The 20,914-nt window shown below is 48.7% G+C and overlaps 1 protein-coding gene across 1 annotated transcript in view; it reads left to right on the top strand.

Annotated features, from left to right (window-relative positions):
- Positions 1-20,256, top strand: part of LOC141108827 (glycerophosphoinositol inositolphosphodiesterase GDPD2-like) — a 29,427-nt gene extending 9,171 nt beyond the window's left edge. The window contains 13 exon segments of the mRNA XM_073600783.1: positions 166-225; positions 308-388; positions 391-408; positions 9,981-10,074; positions 11,569-11,714; positions 11,796-11,846; positions 11,848-11,879; positions 12,326-12,482; positions 15,469-15,690; positions 16,730-16,875; positions 18,092-18,239; positions 18,561-18,643; positions 20,187-20,256. Coding sequence (XP_073456884.1) covers positions 166-225; positions 308-388; positions 391-408; positions 9,981-10,074; positions 11,569-11,714; positions 11,796-11,846; positions 11,848-11,879; positions 12,326-12,482; positions 15,469-15,690; positions 16,730-16,875; positions 18,092-18,239; positions 18,561-18,643; positions 20,187-20,241 — 1,293 coding nt within the window. The 3' untranslated portion in view covers positions 20,242-20,256.
- The last annotated feature ends 658 nt before the right edge of the window (positions 20,257-20,914 follow it).

Below are 20,914 nucleotides of genomic sequence, written 5' to 3' on the forward strand. Positions count from 1 at the left end.
TAATTCTATATACTATATACAGAATATCATTTATTTAAAAAAAATATAAAATGTACAAAATAAAATATTAATTTTTTATATATATATATTAACCGGACTTGTTACAATGTTGGATGTGGATTGAGAATTGCGCTCTGACAGTCCCGTCTCCTGTCTTCCTCTTAGATCCTCTCTATGATCCTGGTGGTGTGCGCTCAGCCCCTCAGACTGCACTGGGTACATAAGGTGAGACTCCGCTCATAGTAGGTGGAAGGTTGAGCGAACGTTCGGAATATTTTACCCAGAATGCTGTGTTTTTCCTGGGCAGGTCCTGAGCATATTCTGCGCTGCGCTGGTCTCTCTGGGAATGATCTGTTTAGATATAAAGTGGAAGATCGAATGGGAGGCGGGGTGGCGATCTCCTTGCAGGTAAATTTTTTTTTTTTTTTTTTTTTTTTTTTGGATGAGCAAAATCTGCGTTTTCATCTTCTCTAAAAAAAAAAAATGACAGAAACACAAAGATTTTAGTTATATTTTAGAATTTTGGTAAAATGCTTTGAAATCAAAGGGGAAGAACTTCACCCCCCGCCCCCCCCCCCCCACACACACACACACACACAAACCGTCTTCCTCCTCTTCCTCCTCTTCTTCCTCTTCCTCCTCCGTTTTGCACAGAGCAGCCCCCCGATCCTCCTCCTCCTCCGTTTTGCACAGAGCAGCCCCCCGATCCTCCTCCTCCTCCTCCATTTTGCACAGAGCAGCCCCCCGATCCTCCTCCTCCCTCCTCCTCCTCCTCCTCCGTTTTGCACAGAGCAGCCCCCCGATCCTCCTCCTCCTCCTCCTCCGTTTTGCACAGAGCAGCCCCCCGATCCTCCTCCTCCTCCTCCTCCGTTTTGCACAGAGCAGCCCCCCGATCCTCCTCCTCCTCCTCCGTTTTGCACAGAGCAGCCCCCCGATCCTCCTCCTCCTCCGTTTTGCACAGAGCAGCCCCCCGATCCTCCTCCTCCTCCTCCATTTTGCACAGAGCAGCCCCCCGATCCTCCTCCTCCTCCTCCGTTTTGCACAGAGCAGCCCCCCGATCCTCCTCCTCCTCCTCCTCCGTTTTGCACAGAGCAGCCCCCCGATCCTCCTCCTCCTCCGTTTTGCACAGAGCAGCCCCCCGATCCTCTCCTCCTCCGTTTTGCACAGAGCAGCCCCCCGATCCTCCTCCTCCTCCGTTTTGCACAGAGCAGCCCCCCGATCCTCCTCCGTTTTGCACAGAGCAGCCCCCCGATCCTCCTCCTCCTCCGTTTTGCACAGAGCAGCCCCCCGATCCTCCTCCTCCTCCATTTTGCACAGAGCAGCCCCCCCGATCCTCCTCCTCCGTTTTGCACAGAGCAGCCCCCGATCCTCCTCCTCCTCCATTTTGCACAGAGCAGCCCCCCGATCCTCCTCCTCCTCCGTTTTGCACAGAGCAGCCCCCGATCCTCCTCCTCCTCCGTTTTGCACAGAGCAGCCCCCCGATCCTCCTCCTCCTCCGTTTTGCACAGAGCAGCCCCCCGATCCTCCTCCTCCTCCATTTTGCACAGAGCAGCCCCCCGATCCTCCTCCTCCTCCATTTTGCACAGAGCAGCCCCCGATCCTCCTCCTCCTCCGTTTTGCACAGAGCAGCCCCCCGATCCTCCTCCTCCTCCGTTTTGCACAGAGCAGCCCCCCGATCCTCCTCCTCCTCCGTTTTGCACAGAGCAGCCCCCCGATCCTCCTCCTCCTCCGTTTTGCACAGAGCAGCCCCCCGATCCTCCTCCTCCTCCTCCGTTTTGCACAGAGCAGCCCCCCGATCCTCCGTTTTGCACAGAGCAGCCCCCCGATCCTCCTCCTCCTCCGTTTTGCACAGAGCAGCCCCCCGATCCTCCTCCTCCTCCTCCTCCGTTTTGCACAGAGCAGCCCCCCGATCCTCCTCCTCCGTTTTGCACAGAGCAGCCCCCCGATCTCCTCCTCCTCCTCCTCCGTTTTGCACAGAGCAGCCCCGATCCTCCTCCTCCTCCGTTTTGCACAGAGCAGCCCCCCGATCCTCCTCCTCCTCCTCCTCCGCTTTGCACAGAGCAGCCCCCCGATCCTCCTCCTCCTCCGTTTTGCACAGAGCAGCCCCCCGATCCTCCTCCTCCTCCGTTTTGCACAGAGCAGCCCCCCGATCCTCCTCCTCCTCCTCCTCCGTTTTGCACAGAGCAGCCCCCGATCCTCCTCCTCCTCCTCCGTTTTGCACAGAGCAGCCCCCCGATCCTCCTCCTCCTCCTCCGTTTTGCACAGAGCAGCCCCCCGATCCTCCTCCTCCTCCTCCGTTTTGCACAGAGCAGCCCCGATCTCCCCTCCTCCTCCTCCTCCTCCTCCGTTTTGCACAGAGCAGCCCCCCGATCCTCCTCCTCCTCCTCCTCCTCCTCCTCCGTTTTGCACAGAGCAGCCCCCCGATCATCCTCCTCCTCCTCCGTTTTGCACAGAGCAGCCCCCCGATCATCCTCCTCCTCTCCGTTTTGCACAGAGCAGCCCCCCGATCTTCCTCCGTTTTGCACAGAGCAGCCCCCCGATCCTCCTCCTCCCCCTCCTCCGTTTTGCACAGAGCAGCCCCCCGATCCTCCTCCTCCCCCTCCTCCGTTTTGCACAGAGCAGCCCCCCGATCCTCCTCCTCCTCCGTTTTGCACAGAGCAGCCCCCCGATCCTCCTCCTCCTCCGTTTTGCACAGAGCAGCCCCCCGATCCTCCTCCTCCTCCGTTTTGCACAGAAGCAGCCCCCCGATCCTCCTCCTCCTCCGTTTTGCACAGAGCAGCCCCCCGATCCTCCTCCTCCTCCGTTTTGCACAGAGCAGCCCCCCGATCCTCCTCCTCCGTTTTGCACAGAGCAGCCCCCCGATCCTCCTCCTCCGTTTTGCACAGAGCAGCCCCCCGATCCTCCTCCTCCTCCTCCCTCCTCCGTTTTGCACAGAGCAGCCCCCCGATCCTCCTCCTCCGTTTTGCACAGAGCAGCCCCCCGATCCTCCTCCTCCTCCTCCGTTTTGCACAGAGCAGCCCCCCGATCCTCCTCCTCCTCCGTTTTGCACAGAGCAGCCCCCCGATCCTCCTCCTCCTCCGTTTTGCACAGAGCAGCCCCCCGATCCTCCTCCTCCTCCGTTTTGCACAGAGCAGCCCCCCGATCCTCCTCCTCCTCCGTTTTGCACAGAGCAGCCCCCCGATCCTCCTCCTCCTCCGTTTTGCACAGAGCAGCCCCCCGATCCTCCTCCTCCTCCGTTTTGCACAGAGCAGCCCCCCGATCCTCCTCCTCCTCCGTTTTGCACAGAGCAGCCCCCCGATCCTCCTCCTCCTCCTCCGTTTTGCACAGAGCAGCCCCCCGATCCTCCTCCTCCTCCTCCGTTTTGCACAGAGCAGCCCCCCGATCCTCCTCCTCCTCCTCCGTTTTGCACAGAGCAGCCCCCCGATCCTCCTCCTCGTTTTGCACAGAGCAGCCCCCCGATCCTCCTCCTCCGTTTTGCACAGAGCAGCCCCCCGATCCTCCGTTTTGCACAGAGCAGCCCCCCGATCCTCCTCCTCCTCCTCCTCCGTTTTGCACAGAGCAGCCCCCCGATCCTCCTCCTCCTCCTCCGTTTTTTTGCACAGAGCAGCCCCCCGATCCTCCTCTTTGGAGGTTCCCCGCCAAGCGCTGCCGGTCTCTTCCTTCTACCAGGTGTCCCCCCACAGAAAGCAGCTTGCTGTGAGTGCCACCCAAGCAGGCACGCTCCCGAGCCGCAGCAGCTTTGTGTCCATTCACACATGGAGCCATGGCTCAGCTCCGCCCCCCCACGTCTCCTGATTGGTTTACTGGCTGTGATTGAGCCAATGGCTTCTGCTGCTGCCAAAAGCCAGTCAGGAGTGCGAGTCCCAGCAAGGCTCTCATGGACATCGTTGGATCGAGACGGGGCTCAGGTAAGTATTAGGAGGGGCTGATTTGGGGGTGGGGGGCGGGGGCTGTAACCTTCTGCTGAGAGCCCCCCCCACAGCAAGCAGCTTGCTATGGGGGGCACCCGAGCTGCAGCGCCGTGTGTCCATTTAGACATGGAGCTGCCGTTCGGTCCTGCCCCCCCCCCTCTCTCATGTATGGCTAACTGACTTTGATTGACAGCCGCGGGAGCCAATGGCACCACTGCTGTGTCTCAGCCAATCAAGAGGGGGAGTCCCGGATCACAGAGTAGGGGGGCTCAGGTAAGTATTAGGGGGGGCTGAGGGGGGGAGGGGGCACACAGAAGGTTCTTTATCTTAATGCATAGACGGCACCTTTAAGGTTGCAGTGGGCTCCGAGGTCTTCCAGAAGCTTCTTTCACCGATCCCGGACCCCGGATTGTGCCAAAAAATGGACCCTTACTATAGATTTCTTTTATAGAAAAAAATGGACCACCTTAAGTGGAACTACCCCCCAACATCTCCATTCATTGTTTGTTTTCTGGAGTTCAGCTCGGAGGAGATGTGAGGTCACAGCGATGTGCGTCACGCAGTCGGTCGGTGACACCTGACTGATATTTAGTACGGGGGGGGGGGGGGAGGGGTCACTGTTCCGGTTCTGCCTGTACACGTCAATCAATTGTAGCAGAACCAAATTCCTCCATATCTCCCGGCGCAGAGCCTCGCCCCCCCCTCCCCTCCCCCGCCTTCCCGCATCGCCGCGCACATTCTTTACACTTTCTGTTTCTGACACCATGAGCCTCAGGCACTAAATATTCCTGAGAGCCAATCAGAGGGCCTTCCAGTAGCCGGTCTGCCACCAATCAGATCACATCTTTATACTTTGTTTGCGATACTCTGCGTGTAATAACAATCGGCGGGTTTGTTTTTCTTTTCACAAAAACCATTGTGCTAGGAGGGGAAATTTGTGCTAGGAGGGGGGATTGGGGGGGGGGGGTGTGTGCACTGGGGGGGTTGTTCTAGGAGAGGGGGGGGATTTGTTCTAGGAGGGGGGGTTTGGGGGGGGGATTTTGTGTTAGGAGGGGGGATTTGTGCTAGGAGGGGGGCATTTGGGGGGGGGGATGTGTGCTGGGGGATTTGTTCTAGGAGGGGGGTTTGTGCTAGGATGGGGAATTTGTTCTAGGAAGGGGAGTTTGGGGGAGGGGGAAACTGTGCTAGAAGTGGGGATTTGGGGGGGGTGTGCTAGAAGTGGGGTTTTGGGGGGGGATTTGGGTTTGGAGGGGGGGCTGTGCTAGGAGGGGGGATTTGGGGGAGGGGGAAACTGTGCTAGAAGTGGGGTTTTGGGGGGGGGGAGATTTGGGTTTGGAGGGGGTCTGTGCTAGGAGGGGGAATTTGTTCTAGGAAGGGGAGTTTGGGGGGGATTTGTGCTAGGAGGGGGGATTTGGGGGAGGGGAGATTTGTGTTTGGAGGGGGGGTTGTGCTAGGAGGAGGAATTTGTTCTAGGAAGGGGAGTTTGGGGGGGATTTGTGCTAGGAGGGGGGATTTGGGGGAGGGGAAAATTGTGCTAGAAGGGGATTTGGGGGGTGGGTTGTGCTAGAAGGGGGGGGGGATTTGTTCTGGGATGGGGGTTTGGGGGGGATTTGTGCTAGAAGGTGAGATTTGGGGGGGGTATTTCTGCTAGCAGGGGGGATTTTGGGGGGCAATTTGTGCCTGGGAGGAGAAACAGGAAGACATTAGTGGATATTAATTCGCTAATGTCACACAAGAGGGTGGGCACAGCCCTAAGCCCACCCCTTTTTTTTTTTAAGCCAATTGAATCCTCCGGCTCTAATCGCGTGCTTCTAAAAAAAAAAAAAAGAAAAATCCATAGAAATCCGTGGCATGTAGATCAGGGGGCCGGGCGCTTGGATTATTGAGGGCGTCGCCTCTAATGAGCGCCCTCCACTGGTATTTAATGAATGCGCTTAAATGCAAAATCCGGGTAAAAATAAAGTGGTTGAAACTGAGAATTTTCTAATATTTTTAATGATTTCTATGACCTGATACAATATTTTGGTCGGGTGAATGAGATATTTCTGTCCCTGGGTGACTATGCTCACCCCCCCCCCCCCCCACCCCCTACTGTATCTATGGATACATCTTCATAATCCAAAAAGTTGGGGGATCGACCCCCAGAAAACCACAACAGGGGGGGTCAATCCTTTTGGATTTTTCATTACATGTTGGGGTGTGGGGGGGGGGGGATTAGTAGTTTACAGAAGTAAGGAAATAATGTTTCATGTCAAAGTAAAGCTGGCCGTACACGACTGGATCTTTGTTCGGACGTTCGTATAAAATCGGGCAGAGCATTCGATGTCGTCATCGGCTCCAACTCATTTCAGCCGAAGGCTTTTGTTCATCCAGAACCGACACTTGGATGGATTCTCAGATGTACTAAACAGGTTTCTGTTGTTGCTTCTGAAATCTACAAAAGAATAAAGTATAGTTTATTCAAATGTATCTGTATAGTGAATATATATATATATATATATATATATATATATATATATATATATATATATATATATATATATATATATATATATATATATATATATATATATTATCTGACAAAAGTAAGTACACCCCTCAGTGACATTTGTTTAAATCTTTTCTTGTATCTTTTCATGTGACAACACTGAAGAAATGACACTTGTCTACAATGTAAAGTAGTGAGTGTACAGCTTGTATAACAGTGTAAATTTACTGTCCCCTCAAAATAACTCAACACACAGCCATTAATGTCTAAACCGCTGGCAACAAAAGTCAGTACACCCCTAAGTGAAAATCTCCAAATTGGACCCAAAGTGTCAATATTTTGTGTGGCCACCATTATTTTCCAGCACTGCCTTAACCCTCTTGGGCATGGAGATCACCAGAGCTTCACAGGTTGTCACTGGAGTCCTCTTCCCCTCCTCCATGATGACATCACAGAGCTGGTGGATGTTAGAGACCTTGCGCTCCTCCACCTTCCGTTTGAGGATGTCCCACAGATGATCAATAGGGTTTAGGTCTGGAGACATGCTTGGCCAGTCCATCACCTTTACCCTCAGCTTCTTTAGCAAGGCAGTGGTGGTCTTGGAGGTGTGTTTGGGGTGGTTATCATGTTGGAATACTGCCCTGCGGCCCAGTCTCTGAAGGGAGGGGATCATGCTCTGCTTCAGTATGTCACAGTACATGTTGGCATTCATGGTTCCCTCAATGATCTGTAGCCCCCCAGTGCCGGCAGCACTCATGCAGCCCCAGACCATGACACTCCCACCACCATGCTTGGCTGTAGACAAGACACACTTGTCTTTGTCCTCCTCACCTGGTTGCCGCCACACACGCTTGTCACCATCTGAACCAAATACGTTTATCTTGGTCTCATCAGACCACAGGACATGGTTCCAGTAATCCATGTCCTTAGTCTGCTTGTCTTCAGCAAACTGTTTGTGGTCTTTCTTGTGCATCATCTTTAGAAGAGGCTTCCTTCTGGGATGACAGCCATGCAGACCAATTTGATGCAGTGTGTGGCGTATGGTCTGAGCACTGACAGGCTGACCCCCAACCCCTACAACCTCTGCAGCAATGCTGGCAGCACTCATATGTCTATTTCCCAAAGACAACCTCTGGATATGACGCTGAGCATGTGACCTCAACTTCTTTGGTGGACCATGGCGAGGCCTGTTCTGAGTGGAACCTGTCCTGTTATACTGCTGTATGGTCTTGGCCACCGTGCTGCAGCTCAGTTTCAGGGTCTTGTCAATCTTCTTATAGCCTAGGCCATCTTTATGTAGAGCAACAATTCTTTTTTTCAGATCCTCAGAGAGTTCTTTGCCATGAGGTGCCATGTTGTACTTCCAGTGACCAGTATGAGAGAGTGAGAGCGATAACACCAAATTTAACACACCTGCTCCCCATTCACACCTGAGACCTTGTAACACTAACGAGTCACATGACACCAGGGGAGGGAAAATGGCTAATTGGGCCCAATTTGGAGATTTTCACTTAGGGGTGTACTGACTTTTGTTGCCAGCGGTTTAGACATTAATGGCTGTGTGTTGAGTTATTTTGAGGGGACAGTAAATTTACACTGTTATACAAGCTGTACACTCACTACTTTACATTGTAGACAAGTGTCATTTCTTCAGTGTTGTCACATGAAAAGGTAGAAGAAAAGATTTACACAAATGTCACTGAGGGGTGTACTTACTTTTGTGAGAAGTGGGGATAACACGTGAGGTTGTAGTAATCTTTGGTTAGCGCCTCCTCTGGGGGACAATAAAGAATCTCTTCATATTTTATAATTTAGTTGTTTTTGTTCTTTGAATTTTGGAAACAAAGAAAACATCAGAAAACAATTAAATTAATCTCAGGGTAATAAAAACAACCAGCAGTTCCCTCCTCCCCTCCCCCACACAATCTGTTATTTCTTTATTCTTTTTCAAGCCCCTAAAAATCTAGAAAACTATACGGGATCCAGCCATGTCACACGATCGCCCGATCTCACAGATCGCTGATTACGAGTTCCTCTATTCGCTCTCTGCTGACCAATCCCGTCTCCATACACTCCGGTGATGACATTTCTCAGGGCTGCTGATCTCCTGCAGGCTCTTTGCAGCCACTTCCTGTCTCCAGTGATGAGGTTTCTCAGGGCGGGTCTCGTGATGGGGACACCGGTGGATCGTGTCTTTGTCATGTGTGATGGAATGGTCACCTTGTGGTCTCCATCATGTGATGGGGTGACAACACAGGAGAACAATGGGGAAACGAGGACAGGGTGTTGTCACCATAACAGGAAGTGACCTCCATGGCGGGATCACCGGGGAAGTCATTTGTAATGAAAGTTGCAGATATAGAAATGATGTGAAGACGGTGTGTGCCGGGAGGAGGAGATTGTAGAGATCGGGATCACATCGAGTGTAACATTGTACCATCGATTATGGCTCCTCCCATCTCCGGCTGGCTGTATGAATGGCGGCATTCTGTTCTGAGTGCTATGAGGAGTCCATTCACACACCGCACCCGTCTTCATTCATCCCCCCCCCCAACCACCTGATCACCTCTGTGTGTGTCCCCTGCAGTACTGTGTTCCTCCACAAGATGTCCTCAGTCTCCCAGATGGATGGATGTCACTCAATCCATAGGACTGAGGACATACTGTGAGTGCAGGAGGGAAGGGAGGGGTCAGGAGGTTTTCTTAGGTGGGAGGGGTCAGGAGGTTTTCTTAGGTGGGAGGGGTCAGGAGGTTTTCTTAGGTGGGAGGGGTCAGGAGGTTTTCCTGGAGGGGGGGGTCAGGAGGTTTCCTAGGTGGGAGGGGTCAGGAGGTTTTCCTGGAGGGGGGGGTCAGGAGGTTTCCTAGGTGGGAGGGGTCAGGAGGTTTCCTAGGTGGGAGGGGTCAGGAGGTTTTCTTAGGTGGGAGGGGTCAGGAGGTTTCCCTGGAGGGGGGGTCAGGAGGTTTTCTTAGGTGGGAGGGGTCAGGAGGTTTCCCTGGAGGGGGGTCAGGAAGTTTCCTAGGTGGGAGGGGTCAGGAGGTTTTCTTAGGTGGGAGGGGTCAGGAGGTTTCCCTGGAGGGGGGGTTAGGAGGTTTCCCTGGAGGGGGGGTCAGGAGGTTTTCCTAGGTGGGAGGGGTCAGGAGGTTTTCCTAGGTGGGAGGGGTCAGGAGGTTTTCCTAGGTGGGAGGGGTCAGGAGGTTTTCCTGGGGGGGAGGGGTCAGGAGGTTTTCCTAGGTGGGAGGGGTCAGGAGGTTTTCCTAGGTGGGAGGGGTCAGGAGGTTTTCCTAGGTGGGAGGGGTCAGGAGGTTTTCCGGGGCGGGGGGGTCAGGAGATTTTCCGGGGCGGGGGGTTCAGAAGGTTTTCCTGGGTGGGAGAGGTCAGGAGGTTTTCCTGGGTGGGAGGGGTCAGGAGGTTTTCCTGGGTGGGAGGGGTCAGGAGATTTTCCTGGGTAGGAGGGGTCAGGAGATTTTCCGGGGTGGGGGAGGGGTCAGGAGATTTCCCTATCAGGTTTATGTAAAGTCTATGTAAAATATCACTTTGTGGCCATTTTAATGAACCCCTCCCCCTTCCTCCTCCTCCGCAGGCGACCAGTCCGTTCCTGCACATCGGCGCGGTGATCGGGGTCTCCGCCTTGGCCTGGGTCCTTGCCGGATATTTCTGGGAAACGAAGGGAAAAGGTGACAGTGAAATCTTTATAATAATAATATAATGTAATCTAATAATTAACTATTTGTATCTTCTAACACACAATGTATCCAAACGAGGATTTCCTGCCAGAGAAGGACAATGGAAGGGGGGGAGGGGATGACGGGGGCCACACTGAGGTTTGAGGGTATTATTATTATTATTATTATTATTATTATTGAAATCTGACCTCCGACCTTTCCATCAGTCTTGCACAGTTATTGATTTTGATATTTGCATAACTCCGCCCACTGCTTACATCAGGACTGAGGGCTCCAGTGAGGCAGGAAGCCTTGTCCAGCCCCCTGCTGGGCCCCTCCCACCAGCCACGATCTGCCTGCATTGCATAGAGAAGCGCAGAGACCCGGTGATGACATCACTGTGTATAAAATGAGGTCTGGAATGAAAATAGAAAAGCTTTATTTAATCGTTTCCTCCGTGCGAGGTCTGAATACTGGAAGGGAATGTGACCCTCGTTATGTGCGGAACGGTTCGCTTCCATTTATTTACATAAATTCCTTTCGTCAAATTCGTTTTCAGAATTTGTTTCATTTATTCAAATTCAAATCAATTCGAATTTGCAAAATTCTAAATAATTAGAATTCTATTCGAAATCTATTTTTTTTCTATTTGAAAATCAAATTTTGGAAGATAGTTATATTCTTTTTATTCTATTCTTTTCTATTTGAATTCAAATTTTATTTTACTCCAATTTCAGAAGATGGTTATATTGTTCTTTCTATTCTATCCTATGCTATTGGTTTCTTTTCTATTTTTTTTTTTTTCTATTTCATTCTAATTTATTTTATACGACATTAGAATTTTAGAAGATGGATCTATTCTATCTATTGTATTCTATTCTTTTCTTTTGTTTTTTTTTTTCTACTCTATTATTTTATTTTCTATTCTATTCGAATTCATTCTGCTCGAATTACAGGAGATGGTTATATGCTTTCTATTTTACTCTATTCTGTTCTTTTTTTTATTCTATTCTATTCCTTTATTTTTTATTCTTTTATTTTATTTTCTATTTTGTTCTGTTTTACTTTCTTCTTTTCTATTCTATTTGAATTCAAATTGATTCTATTCGAATTTCAGAAGATGGTTATATTCTATTGTATTGTATTCTATTTTTTTTTTTATTCTATTCCTTTTATTTTTTTTATTCTGTTCTGTTTTCTATTCTATTTTGTTCTGTTTTTTTTTCTTTTCTATTATATTCTTTTACTTTCTATTGTATTCCTTTTTTTCCTATTCTATGCTTTTCTATTCTATTTAATTCTCTTCAGAAATTTGACTTCGATTTGAAAACAATTCGAATTTGATTTTAAAAACGATTTTGAAACCAAATTTCGGTCGAAATTTTGTTTCCTTATTTCGGATTCATTTAAAATGGTTACTATTATTATTTGGAAATTTTGATACATATGAATTTTGGAATAATGACAGATTTGTGGAAATGAACATGTCTATGTATCTATTGGCAGTATTGAAGAGTCTGGTCCTGGTGGTTTACGTCCTCCTGGTCTGTGCGTTGTTTGTGAGCCCCATCTTCACCACATCACCCTGCGTCATAAAGACGTCCGAGCTCCACCCCAAACCGAAGATTATAGGACACCGGGGAGCACCAATGGTAAGGAGGAGAATGGGGTGGGGCTTATTCTAGAAGGCCTCTGATTGGAGGATTCCAGGTGATGAGCTCTTTATATTACAGCTGGCTCCAGAAAATACAATGATGTCCTTCCAGAGGATGGTGGAATCCGGAGGAAACTGTGTTTGAGACGGACGTCAGCGTGAGGTAAGACGAGGAAGCTCCTCATCATCTGTATACTGTCTGCAGTCTTTGATCCTCTTCATCTGTATACTGTCTTCAGTCTCTGATCCTCTTCATCTGTATACTGTCTTCAGTCTTTGATCCTCTTTATCCATATACTGTCTGCAGTCTTTGATCCTCTTCATCCGTATCCTGTCTGCAGTCTTTGATCCTCTTCATCTGTATCCTGTCTTCAGTCTCTGATCCTCTTCATCCGTATCCTGTCTTCAGTCTCTGATCCTCTTCATCCGTATACTGTCTGCAGTCTCTGATCCTCTTCATCTGTATACTGTCTGCAGTCTCTGATCCTCTTCATTTGTATACTGTCTGCAGTCTCTGATCCTCTTCATCTGTATACTGTCTGCAGTATTTCATCCCCTTATCCGTATACTGTCTGCAGTCTTTGATCCTCTCTTCTCATTCTGTCTCAGTTTGGATGGAATCCCGTTTCTGATGCACGATGCCACCCTGCTGAGGACAACCAACATCAAGAAATTGCCTGAGATTTGGTTTCAGGACGGTGAAAATTGCACCAACTTCACCTGGAATGATCTCCAGAAGCTGAACGCCGGTGATTGGTTCCTGGAGGTAACGGCTGATCTGTCAAGAACCAAGAAATCTGATGAGTCTCCAATATAGAAAACTGACTTCCCCCAAATACTCATAGAACATACAGAGTACATACATTATACATAGTATAGTGCATACATCGTACATATACACATCGTACATCCTACATACACACATTGTACATACACACATCGTACATACATCATACATACATCCTACACACACACACACACACACTACACACACACACACTACACACACACACACTACACACACACACATCGTACACACACACACATCGTACACACACACACATCGTACACACACACACACATCGTACACACACACACATCGTACACACACACACACATCGTACACACACACACATCGTACACACACACATCGTACACACACACACATCGTACACACACACACACATCGTACACACACACATTGTACACACACACATTGTACACACACACACACACACATTGTACACACACACACACACATCGTACACACACACACACATCGTACACACACACACATTGTACATACACACATCATCCTAAATACACACATCACACACATCGTACATACGTCGTACATAAATCATACATACACACATTGTACATACTTACGTACATACATACATACATACATCGTACATACATCTCGTACATACACACATCGTACATACATCTCGTACATACACACATACATACATACATAGTACATACACACATCGTACATACACAGTATATTGCATACATTTTACATTGATGGTACAGCAGAACATTCACAAAGTATCAACAGTGCTCAACCGAATCCTACAACGCATGTACAGCCGGGGCCAAAAGTTTTGAGAATGACACAAATATGAATTTTCACAAAGTCCGCTGCCTCAGTGTTTGTAGATCTTTGTGTCGGATGTCACTATGGGATACTGAAGTATAATTACAAGCATTTCATAAGTGTCAGAGGCTTTTATTGACAAGGACATTCTTCTTTTTCAAGACCTCTGCAGTTCCCCCCGGAATACTGTCACTCAACCTCTGGTCCACATGCTGACTGATGGCCGCCCCCATTCTGGCATAATCAATGCTTGGAGTTTGTCCGAATTTGTGGGGTTTTTTTTTTCGTTCACCCACCTCTTACGGATTGACCCACAAGTTCTCAATGGTATAAAGGTCTGGGGAGTTTCCTCGCCTTGGACCCAAAATTTCCTTGTTTTGTTCCCCAAGCCACTTAGTTCTCACTTTTGCCTTATGGTAAGGTGCTCCATCATGCTGGAAAAGGCTTTGTTCCTCACCAAACTCTTCTTGGATGGTTGGGAGAAGTTGCTCTCGGAGGATGTTTTTGGAACCATTCTTTATTCATGGCGGTGTTCTTAGGCAAAATTGTGAGTGAGCCCCCCCCTCCCTTGGCTGAGAAGCAACCCCACTCATGAATGGTCTCAGGATGCATGACACATGACTGATGGTAGCCCTCGCCTTTTCTTCTCCAGACAAGGTTTTTTCCGGATGCCCCCAACAAGCAGAGAAGGTATTCATCAGAGGAAATGTCTTTCCCCCAGTCCTCAGCAGTCCCTGTACATTTTGAAGAATATTGGTCTGTCCCCGATGTTTTTCCTGGAGAGAAGTGGCTTCTTTGCTGCCCTTCTTGACACCAGACCATCCTCCAAAAGTCTTCTCCTCACTGTGCGTGCCGATGTCCTCACACCAGCCTGCTGCCATCCCTGAGCAACCTCTGCACTGGTGGTGCCCCCAATCCCACTCCCTCTGCACTGGTGGTGCCCCCATATCACCTCTGCACTGGTGGTGCCCAAATCCCCCAACCTCTGCACTGGTGGTTCCCCCAATCCCCCCCCCCCCTCTGCACTGGTGGTTCCCCCAATCCCCCCCCTCTGCACTGGTGGTTCCCCCAATCCCCCCCCCCTCTGCACTGGTGGTTCCCCCAATCCCCCCCTCCTGCACTGGTGGTTCCCCCAATCCCCCCCCCCTCTGCACTGGTGGTTCCCCCAATCCCCCCCCCTCTGCACTGGTGGTTCCCCCAATCCCCCCCCCCTGCACTGGTGGTTCCCCCAATCCCCCCCCTCTGCACTGGTGGTTCCCCCAATCCCCCCCTCTGCACTGGTGGTTCCCCCAATTCCCCCCCCCCCTTCTGCACTGGTGGTGCCCCCATCCCCCCCCTGCACCGGTGGTGCCCCCATCCCGTAGCTGAATCGCCCTGTAGGAGACGGTCCTGGCACTTGCTGGACTTTCTTGGGCGCCCAGAAGTATTCTTCATGAATACAGTGGAAATGTTTTTTTATTGGCATTGTAATGAGTGGCCCCGAGTCTATTAAACTCTCTTCTGCAAAAAAGTTTTATCCCTATTGTGGGGTCACCAGTACAGTATTTGTACATTGAAATCATATCCCCTCTCAAGCGTCTCTTCTCCAGAGAGAATAAGTTCAGTGCTCACAACCTTTCCTCATAACTAAGATCCTCCAGACCCTTTATTAGCTTTGTTTCCCTTCTTTGTACTCGCTCCATTTCCAGTACATCCTTCCTGAGGACTGGTGCCCAGAACTGGACAGCATACTCCAGGTGCGGCCAGACCAGAGTCTTGTAGAGCGGGAGAATTATCGTTTTATCTCTGGAGTTGATCCCCTTTTTAATGCCAATATTCTATTTGCTTTGTTAGCAGCAGCTTGGCATTGCATGTCATTGCTGAGCCTATCATCTACTAGGACCCCCAGGTTCTTTTCCATCCTAGATTCCCCCAGAGGTTCTCCTCCCAGTCTATAGATTCCATTCAGATTTTTACCACCCAAATGCATTATTTTACATTTTTCTACATTGAACCTCATATGCCATGTAGTCGCCCCTCCCCCATTCATTTGTTCAGGTCTTTTTGCAAGGTTTCCACATCCTGCGGCGAAGTTATTGCCCTGCTTAGCTTAGTATGGGGGAGGTAATAGATGGTTATTGTGATGTTCTTTCTGTTGTCTTCTATTCAGAGAAATCCATTTGGAACAAACAACTTGCTGTCTGCTGAGGACCAAGAAGAGGTTAAACAACAGAAAATCCCGTCTCTGGAGGAGATTGTAAACGCATGCAAAGACCGGAACATTTCCCTGATATTCGATCTGCGTCAGCCACCGCCCGGACACCCGTATAACGAGAGCTTTGTGAACGTCACAGTGAACGCCATCCTCAACACTTCCATTAGTGAGGAGCTGGTGAGTCTGATAGTCCGCCATTTACTTTGTTCTCAGCACTTCAGTCTGACCTCCGACCTCCCCTCCGGTCTGAAATCTAACTTTCAGTGCATTCCAATATCAATGACTTGTATCCAAGAATATTTCCTGGTTGTGATACAGTTATGGAAGAAATGTCCCGTCCATACACTCATCCCCTAATCAGGAAATAATCTACAACGATGGAATTTGAAGTTCTACTCACTACTCCCAGTCATTCAGTCTCTCGATCCTCGAGTCTCTTGTTCCCTGAGTCTCTTAGTACCCCAACCATTCAGTCGCCGAGTCTCTTGGTCCCCCAGTCTCCCCTGTCCGAATACAATAGAACAGCTGGAAAGATCACTGCATCAACATCACTTTGTTCTCACAACATCAAATCGTTCAGCCTCGCAGTCCCCCAGCCTCGTAGTGTCCTAGCCCAGCATCGTAGTGCCCCAGCCTCGTAGTGCCCCAGCCTCGTAGTGCCTCAGCGGCGTAGTCCCCCAGCCTCGTAGTGTCTCAGCGGCGTAGTCCGCCAGCCTCGTAGTGTCTCAGCGGCGTAGTCCCCCAGCCTCGTAGTGCCTCAGCGGCGTAGTCCCCCAGCCTCGTAGTGTCCCAGCGGCGTAGTCCGCCAGCCTCGTAGTGTCTCAGCGGCGTAGTCCCCCAGCCTCGTAGTGTCTCAGCGGCGTAGTCCCCCAGCCTCATAGTGTCTCAGCCCAGCCTCATAGTCCCCCAGCCTCGTAGTCTCCCACTCCCCTGTCTTCTACAATAGAACAGTGGGAAACACTGCATCAACATTCCTTGTATGGATGTGGGGATCTGTCAGTTTTTTGTTTAACCCGCTGATTGAACAAAATAAAACAATGTGTGTGTGCTCTGCATACGATTCCAGAGGTGAGTGTCTGGGCCCCCCACATTCACCCAGCTGATCCCCACACACAGTAAGTTTTGGTAATCAGACTGATTAATAGAAATGAATGTTTCCACCGATGTTCAGTGTAATTCTTGAAATGTCCTGACTCCTCTTTTCTGCTCCCGGTAGATCCTTTGGCTTCCTGATGATAACCGGGAGGAGGTTATACAGAGAGCTCCGGGATTTAAGCAGATTTATGGAAGGAAGAGAATGAAGAACGACACCCTGGACGCCGTCAATCTGTCCTACACAAATCTGAGTGTGGCCGAGATCCGGTGAGACGGGCGCAGGGACGTGTATTGGATACATTGTTTTTGTTACAGAAATATATTGGACCATCTCCTGTACTATGTCTGCAGTCTCTGATCATCTCCTGTATTATGTCTGCAGTCTCTAAACATCTCCTGTATTATGTCTGCAGTCTCTGATCATCTCCTGTATTATGTCTGCAGTCTCTGATCATCTCCTGTACTATGTCTGCAGTCTCTGATCCTCTCCTGTACTATGTCTGCAGTCTCTGATCATCTCCTGTACTATGTCTGCAGTCTCTGATCCTCTCCTGTACTATGTCTGCAGTCTCTGATCATCTCCTGTACTATGTCTGCAGTCTCTGATCATCTCCTGTATTATATCTGCAGTCTCTGATCCTCTCCTGTACTATGTCTGCAGTCTCTGATCATCTCCTGTATTATGTGTGCAGTCTCTGATCATCTCCTGTATTATGTCTGCAGTCTCTGATCCTCTCCTGTACTATGTCTGCAGTCTCTGATCATCTCCTGTATTATGTGTGCAGTCTCTGATCATCTCCTGTACTATGTCTGCAGTCTCTGATCATCTCCTGTACTATGTCTGCAGTCTCTGATCATCTCCTGTACTATGTCTTCAGCCTCTGGCAGCTTTTTATAGCATTACAATATCACTGAATTTTACACTTGAGGCCCCCTATATCAAGTAATTGACAACCATTGTTCTAGAGCACCCTGGTAGCTCAAAAACCTGGTTTTAATAACCACTTTTTGACAATCTACCTCAATTTCAACTTAAGGTGTATCTAAAACCAACAATTTCTGGTTTAGTTTTGGATGGGGTGTGGAATAGTTTTGAACCTCCATCAGGTTTGTGTTACTTTCTGTGTCCTCATTGGTGGGATCCACCCAACTTATTTGTCCTGGTGTGACTGTTGTCACCAGAAAGTGATGGGAATTCCAAAAATTCCAAAACTTTGCAGTTGTCACCATAACAGGTATAGAAGGAAAATCTTTCAATGGGGACACCTGTTCCAGAGACATCTGTCTAATGGATTTCCATGACTTTGGTGAGATTTCCTTTTACTTCCTGTCGTGTCTCTGACGTAGGAAGCGAGCTGAAATCTCCACAATTGGACACAATGTGAATAAGGTGGCTCTTGAGGTTTTGGTCTGCTCTAATTATTTATATTAGAAGTTCATCTTGCTGGTTGTGTTTATTTACATCCATGTTCTTGGTTCCCAGGTCATACCGCAAAGATAATATTTCAGTGAATCTGTTTGTGGTGAACGAACCCTGGCTGTTCTCACATCTGTGGTGTGCAGGAGCCACATCTGTCACCTCTAATGCCTTCCAGCTGCTGAAAGACCTGAACAGACCCATATGGCTGATGGTGAGTAAGCACTGGTTACAGAAGAAGATTGCCGTCCCACATTCTTCTTCATTACAAGTCTGTGGGACGATATGTGTGATGAGGGGTGTGACTGTTACTCAGCTCTGCCAGCACAGGCGGAGGGAGGGCAGAAAGCAGCATAGAAAAGGTATGTTACGGCATTTCCAACCAAAAATCACTCACACATCATAACATGGGGTGTAAAACAATAGAGATCAAAAAGATGAGAGACTTCAACTTCAGTTGGGACATAAGTCAGCCCCCTTGTGTCTTTTAAGTCTTGTTCCTCCTGATGACGTTTGTACCTTTTTGTTCCTACAGGATCCTGATAATTACTTGATCATTTGGATCGTAGCGGATGTTTTGGCGCTTATCCACATTATATGGGCATTTGTGATTCAGAAGTAAGTAGGACAAAGCTAAGCTAACTTAGACTGCAATTTTATATGGAGATTGTCATTTAACTCCAAGATTTTTGATTTTCACCAACCCTATTCCTACGTCCCGTAACTTAAAGGCACAAAAAGTTCTAATGCTGTATCGTAATGTACCATTTTTCACATACTACACTATATGGACAAAGTCTGTGGACCTCATCTAAATGATGGAGCTCAGGAGGTCTCCAGTGAAGGGTCCTGGTAATCCTCCATCATACAAAGACATAGTAGACAATTGTACTCTTCTAACCTTGTGGTAACAGTTTGGTGAAGACCCTTTTGTTCCAGCATGACTGTGCCACCCCCCCCCCCCCCCCCCTCCTCCCTTTGTACAAAGCTAGCTCAATAAAGACATAGTGTGACAAGGTTGGTGTGGAGGAACTAGTGTCCTGTACAGAGCCCTGACCTCAACTCTACTTTTGGAACACCTTTGGTATAAGGTCTTCTCATTCAACATCAGTACCTGTCCTTAACCCTACAGAACACTCTTGGAATGAGGTCTTCTCATCTCAAAGGCGTTCAGTGGGTTTGAGGTCATGGAGGAACTCGAGTGTCCTGCATAGAGCCCGGACCTCAACCCTACTGAACACCTTTTTGGAATGCTGATGGCGAGCCAGGTCTTTATTTTCTTTTTTGGCGCCCAACGTGAGGATTAAAATGTGAGTCAGGTCTTTTCATCCAACATCAGTACTTGACTTTAAAAATGGGCACAACTTCCCACAGACACCCTTCAAAATCTTCCCAGAAAAGTGGAGGATGTTATAACTACAAAAAAGGGCAACTCCATATTAATGGCCATAGTGTTGGAATCGGATGTTTAACAAGCTGGTATTGGTGTGATGGGTGTAGGAATATTAGTGTCCTGCACAAAGCCCTGACCTCAACCCTACTGAACACCTTTGGAATGAATTGTAATGCTGATGGTAAGCCAGGTCTATTTTTTTTTTGGTGCCCAACATGTGAGCCAGGTCTTCCCATCCAACATCAGACCTCACACATGGGCACAAATTCCCACAGACACCCTCCAAAATCTTGTGGAAAATCTCAGAAGATTGGAGGATGTTATATCAACAATAGGGAACCTTGGTTTTAGGATGGGGTGTCCAAATCAAATGTCCTGCACAGAGCCCTCACCTCAACCCTACTGAACACCTTTTGAGATGAATTGGAGCACCGATTGGTGAGCTAAGTCTTCTCATCCAACATCAGTACCTGACCTCATAAATGCCCACAGACACCCTCCAAAAACTTGTGCAGGAGAGTGGAGGCTGTTAAAGTCACAAAAAGGGGACAACCCCAGATTAAAGGTCATGGTTCTGGATTGGGACTTTACTTGTTTACAGGTGTGATGGTCAGGTGTCCACAGACCCTTGGCCATATAGTCTCTAGTCTGGCTTGAAAAGTTCTTGCTGGCCCCAGTTTTTATATATACTGTATATTTTTTATGACATCAATTGAAAGTGAAATGTTGCTGTATTGTCTGAACATTTATGTTTTCCTCTTGTTGCAGGAAATGTTTACATAGAAGAGAAGAAGGTAATGTGTTTTCAATGTTTTGCTGTTAAGTTTTACACCCCGTTTTCCTTTATATTTAATACAATGTAGATCCTTGCTAGATTGGGAGGAGCATGTCATTGCCTGCAATGTGTGAATTTGCTGTTGTTCGGTCGTTTAGTCGCGTCCGACTCTTCGTGACCTCATGGACCATAGTGCGCAAGGCTTTTCTGTCCTCCACTGCCTCCCGGAGCTTGCTTAACTTCATGTTCATTGTTTCGATGATGCTTTCTATCCATCTTAGTTTCTGTCATCCTCTTCTCCTCCTTTTTTCCTCCCGAGTTTCCCAGCATCGGGGTCTCTTCCAATGAGTCCTCTCTTCGCATTAGGTGGCCAAAGTATTCGAGTTTCAGCTTCAGGATCTGTCCTTCCAGTAAATATTCAGGGTTGATTTCCTTCAAGATGGACAGCAAGAAGATCAAACCAGTTAAAGACTGGTTTGATCTTCTTGCCGTCCAACACCATAGTTCAAAAGCATCAATTCTTCGGCGTTCAGCCTTCCTTTATGGTCCAACTTTCACAGCCATAGGTTACTGCTGAGATAACCAAAGCTTTGACGATACGGCACTTTGTCGGTAGGGTGATGTCTCTGCTTTTTATAATGTTTAGGTTTGCCATTGCTATCCTCCCAAGAAGCAAGCGTCTCTTAATTTCATGGCTACAGTCACCGTCTGCTGTGATCTA

This window comes from Aquarana catesbeiana, linkage group LG09 (genome assembly GCF_042186555.1).
Source record: "Aquarana catesbeiana isolate 2022-GZ linkage group LG09, ASM4218655v1, whole genome shotgun sequence".
Taxonomy (NCBI): Eukaryota; Metazoa; Chordata; class Amphibia; order Anura; family Ranidae; genus Aquarana; species Aquarana catesbeiana.